Raw genomic sequence first — 4,887 nt, 5'->3', positions numbered from 1 at the left:
CATCAAATTTCGGAATCAGAGTTAGAAAATTATTATTTACCCCCTATGGCATAGCACTAAATCTGAAAAAATCACTGACTGCTCTACAAAAATCGAAAGAGATCACATCCCAACAGTGCTTGAAGAAAGCTCTTGGAAAGCCATCAGGACCTAGAGAACTATCAGGGTCCAAATCCCCAACTACCTTCTTTATTTCTACAATGCCCAGGATATTATCCAAGCTCAGCAGGTCCACTTCATCAATCAAAGATGGGATGCAATCAAGAAGCTCTGTGTGCGACTCCAAGGGAGGGGCTTTATGAAAGGATTCAAAATAGCTCACCATGTGATCAGCAATAGCATTTTACTCAGTGAGGTAGGATCCATTACGCTTCTTTATTCTTCTAATGGTATTCTTAAGCCTCCGAATTTTTGTATACATGTGGAAGAACTTTGAATTTTTGTCACCTTGCTTAATCCATCTGAGACGAGATTTTTCAGCCCAAAGTTTTCCATGATCTTTTAGAGCTTTGACATAAGCAGTCTTAGCATTTACTTCCTTGTTGAAAAGGTCAACATTAATACCTTGAGCTTCAATCAGAGCTTGAACCTCAGCCAAATCATCCTTCGCTTTAATTAAGGCAAGCTCAAAATTTGGGAAAGAGATCCTTGACCAAGCCCTGATAAGAGGCTTAAGGCGCTTTAGTTTGGCTGTCAAAATTGAGCTAGGAGAAACAAAGACAGGCTGAGACTAGGAGTCCTTGACAGGCTGCAAGAAAGAGTCCTCTTCCATCCAAAATTTATGAAGCCTAAAAGGACAGTTTCTAGGCTTTGGGACAAACTCAGACGTAACAAAAAAGAGGAGTATGATCTAAGCCCGCACTAGTAATAACTCTTTGCACAGAATTAGGAAACAATAATAACCAAGCATTATTAAAAAAACTTCTATCTAAAACTGTAGAAACATTACCTAGCTTTCTGTTGTTAGTCCATGTAAATTTGCGACCTTGAGAAGGAAGCTGGAACAGAGAGCAAGAATCAACCAGCGCCTGGAATTCAGTTGCAGAGCCCATACTGAAAGCACCCGGGCCTCTTTTTTCATGGGAAGCCAAGGAAGCATTGAAATCCCCAATCAAAAGCCATAGCTTAGCCAAGGCCAAAATGGCAACCAATTCGAGCCAAAGGTTCCTTCGACCAACTCTGAAACAGCTAGCATGAACAAACGAGATCGTCACCGTATGCTGAAGCCAAACCATTTCCAATGAGATTTGTTGGTCCGATGAATAAAGAATAGTCGGTTTATTGAAGCCATGCTTCGATATGACCCATAAATTAGGAACTTTATCCGCTCGATAATTGTGAACCAAATCCGCCTCATACCCCAGTTTATTAAAATATGACTTAGGAAAATGCGAGGACTCCACCTTAGGCTCAGCCAAACAAATAACATCTGGAAGATTCTCCTTCACTAAAACACGTAAAGTTGTGCGGGACACAACTTTCTTAAATCCTCACACATTCCAAAAGAGGACTCGCATGATGTTATTGACGAGACAAGATTGCTGTTAAGTCTACAATCTTTTCTTATAATGATCGAAATACCACCATCCCTTTAGACAACACATTATACAAAAACCCCTTTTCATCTCTTTCATTTGGAGACATGGCGTCTCGGCCGCAGTTTCCCTTCAAGGCTTTAGTGGAGGAGTTAGTTGGTGTTACTTCTTGCGTTCTTGGAAACATGGCGTCTCGGACCAACTTCGGTCTCAATGAACTTGATTTCATGTTCTCCACTCTCGTCTTCAGATCGATTCTCAATTTTGTTCTTATGTATCTATTAGCACCTACAATGTCATCTTCTTCATCTAGTCTCCCTGTGATCTTCACGAGTTACCCGCAGAGCCACATGTTTGAATTAGGACCTTATAGTGTTCTCGATCGGTTAGGGACTTTTGTTTATAAAGGAACAATTTTTGCTGCTGTAGGGTTCATTGCTGGACTCGTTGGGACAACACTTTCCAATGGGTTGATTAAGTTGAGGAAGAAGATGGATCCAAGCTCTAAGATGCCAAATAAGACTCCTCCGACATTGCTGAATGCTTTTACTTGGGTGCTTTATAAGGGTTTGAGTAGTAATTTTAGGTACCAGACATTGAATGGGATTGAGTTTTTTGTCTCGAAAGGGCTGCCTCTTGTGGCTTTTAAGAGCTCGATGGTGGTTTTGAGGTGTTTGAATAATGTTCTTGGTGGAGTTTCATGTGGTGTTGGCAAGGTTGATGGGAGCACAAAAAAGTGGAAATACCGATGTGAGATGAAAAAGATGAAAAGGGTTTTTGTATAATGTATTGTCTAAAGGGATGGGGGTATTTTGGTCATTATAAAAAAATATTGCAAACTTAACAGCAATCTTAAACGTCCTAGCATGATTGATAGAATCTTTTCATTTTGGGGTAAGGGGAGTGTAATATTTGCAAAAACATTGGGGAACTTGATATTTAGCTATAGTTCAGGGGAGGGGAGTGATAATTCCTCTTTTTTTTTTTTATCTAAAGGAAAAAATTTTGTTTCTTTTTGTTTCCCTACAAATTATTGTGATATGGGAGTTTTTAGGGTAATTAGAAATTCTTTGTAAACACAGAAAGTGATAGGCAAGGGACTCAAATCCTTTGCAGTTGACAATGAGTGACAATGAGGATCAAATAGCTAGGAGGGCACTGGCATGCACCTCAGTGGTCGGATGCTCACTACCACTCAATGCCTTCTTGTAGAGGATTTTTGTGCATAGATGAAATAAGAGAGTTCTGTGATACCCTACATCTAAACCCAGTCTAATTACCCTGTTGGTTTGGTTTGGTCTTGCAGGACCTGAACTCGAGCGAGCTGAGTCGAGTATCATATAGAACATGATGGCAAGGGTGACTCTAAACTCGAGTTGTCCAGATGAGTTGGAGTTGGTGCCTAGTGAAGTCCATGTGCCCAAGCCGTGCACTTGCACGTATCACCAGACCATGTACACACAATAAAAGTACGTAGCCATGATTTATGTTGAATACGTATTCTAATCAATTATCGAGAATGAAATACGTGTCAGGGCTGAGTCCCGTTGAGATCCCAAATTAATTGGCTAAGTTTCGACCGACTAGTGGGTGGTCACAGGTGCGGACTCACCAGTGTGGCCTACCACTTTGGTCATTAGATATTTTGACTCATGTATAAATAACATTTATTACTTTTCTTTGCCCTCATTTATTGCCTTACAAGGTGGGTGAGAAAAGTAAAGAAGAGAGAGAAATGAAGGAAAGAGAAGGGAAGGAGAAGGAAGAAAAGGGGAAGAAGATGCTCGTTATGCATCGCTGGGGTTAGTTCTTTTGAATTCAACACCATAAAAGTGATCCTCACCTTGGGATCTATGATTTGAGGTGAGTAAAAGCGATATTTCTCAAACCCCCAAGAAACCCTAAGTGAAACCCTTCGATTTGGGTAGGAATCCTTTAGATCTTGTTAATCCCAATTGAGATGATGAATCTAAGGTTTAATGAAGGAAATACATGTTGTTTTTAAAGGTTTTAAAAGAAGAAATTGTAAGATTTAAGAGGCATTTGATGATCACTTGAGTTAGAGAAGGAATTTGGGGTTTTTGAAGTGTTCTTGAGCAAAGAGGTAAAATCCAAGCTTAAAACTTTGAATCGATCCTAGATCTATGTTAGAATCACAATATGGGACCTTAGATTTATGAAAAATGCGATCGAATCAACCCCTTGTGATTTTCCCAATGTGGGATGAAGAATGGAAGTGAACAGTAAAATCCCAATTCTGAGTGATAGGTGCCTGGAAATGGTCAGACCCATCAATCCAGAGCCCGCCTGTCCTAGATGGGTTGCTAGCTAGACCAGTGAGCAAGAACCGGTGGGCACCTGGCCCCCCACTCCTGGCCCACCGATCGAGGCAGAGTCCCTGGGTTGAGCTGCAAGCAAGGACCAGTTGGTACCTCACTCGTTGATTGACCTACCAATCCGACCCATCGGGTTTCGATTGGGCCCAAATTTGTCAGGAAACCTCCTATAGTGATTCTAAACATGCTGGGATTATCGTACTCCGTTGGTTTGAACCTAAAGTGGAGATATACTAAGCTCGACCTCTTTTATGATAGGTTGTATCAGAAATTCACGTCATTGTATGCCGGATCTTCCTAATACCAAAGGTGATCATTGTACATAACTAGGTAAGTGGAAAGAGGACATAGAGTTTATTTTGAAATGTTTTTGCATCATTCCATTATTGTTGTAGACTAGCCATCTCATCATTTCATTTCTGTATGTAGACTAGTCATTCACGAATGCCATTTGTATGCATTGTCTTATGCATTATGAAATTCATTTATAATTTGTTATGTTTTGACTTTAATTGATACATGTTTATCCTTGCTTTAGGATACAAGATGGATGATTTTAAATTGTGGAATGTGATGCATTGCTAGTCTAGATGTTGTAGACGGCTTGAAAACGAAAACATTGGTGGCCTGTGGAATGGGACGAGGTGGTACTATGCATTCGTACTATCTTATATAGAAGCATACGGTTAGGAATGACATGTCCCTGTCCTATGACCCTTACCATCAGGGGTTTAGGTGTTGGGTATATCACTGGGGGGAAGCCCGAGATTGTGTACCAACAGTGGCGGTTAGAAGTATGCCCGACCGATCACTAGGACGATTGACAACTTTGGTGATATAATCAGAGGGCCAATCGTACTACTTTTAATTTAATGCAAGGCAAGACCCATTTTACTTTAATGTAGGGCAAGGCCCAATTTACTTTTCCTGTACCCATGCCCGGCCTTCTCCAACAACCCTATGGGTGTTTCGTGGGATAGAGTTTGCGACTCATACCTAGGGCATACGTGCACTGT

General features: G+C 40.8%; 1 protein-coding gene across 1 annotated transcript; it reads left to right on the top strand.

Annotated features, from left to right (window-relative positions):
• The first annotated feature begins 1,642 nt into the window (after positions 1-1,642).
• LOC122069216 (protein RETICULATA-RELATED 3, chloroplastic-like) lies at positions 1,643-2,294 on the top strand. The gene is given in 2 exon segments (XM_042633177.1): positions 1,643-2,235; positions 2,237-2,294. Coding segments are annotated over 2 exon segments (651 nt in total).
• Positions 2,295-4,887: the final 2,593 nt, after the last annotated feature.

The sequence above is a fragment of the Macadamia integrifolia genome, unplaced genomic scaffold (genome assembly GCF_013358625.1).
Source record: "Macadamia integrifolia cultivar HAES 741 unplaced genomic scaffold, SCU_Mint_v3 scaffold558, whole genome shotgun sequence".
NCBI lineage: Eukaryota > Viridiplantae > Streptophyta > Magnoliopsida > Proteales > Proteaceae > Macadamia > Macadamia integrifolia.
This window is presented reverse-complemented; position numbering and strand designations above follow the sequence as displayed.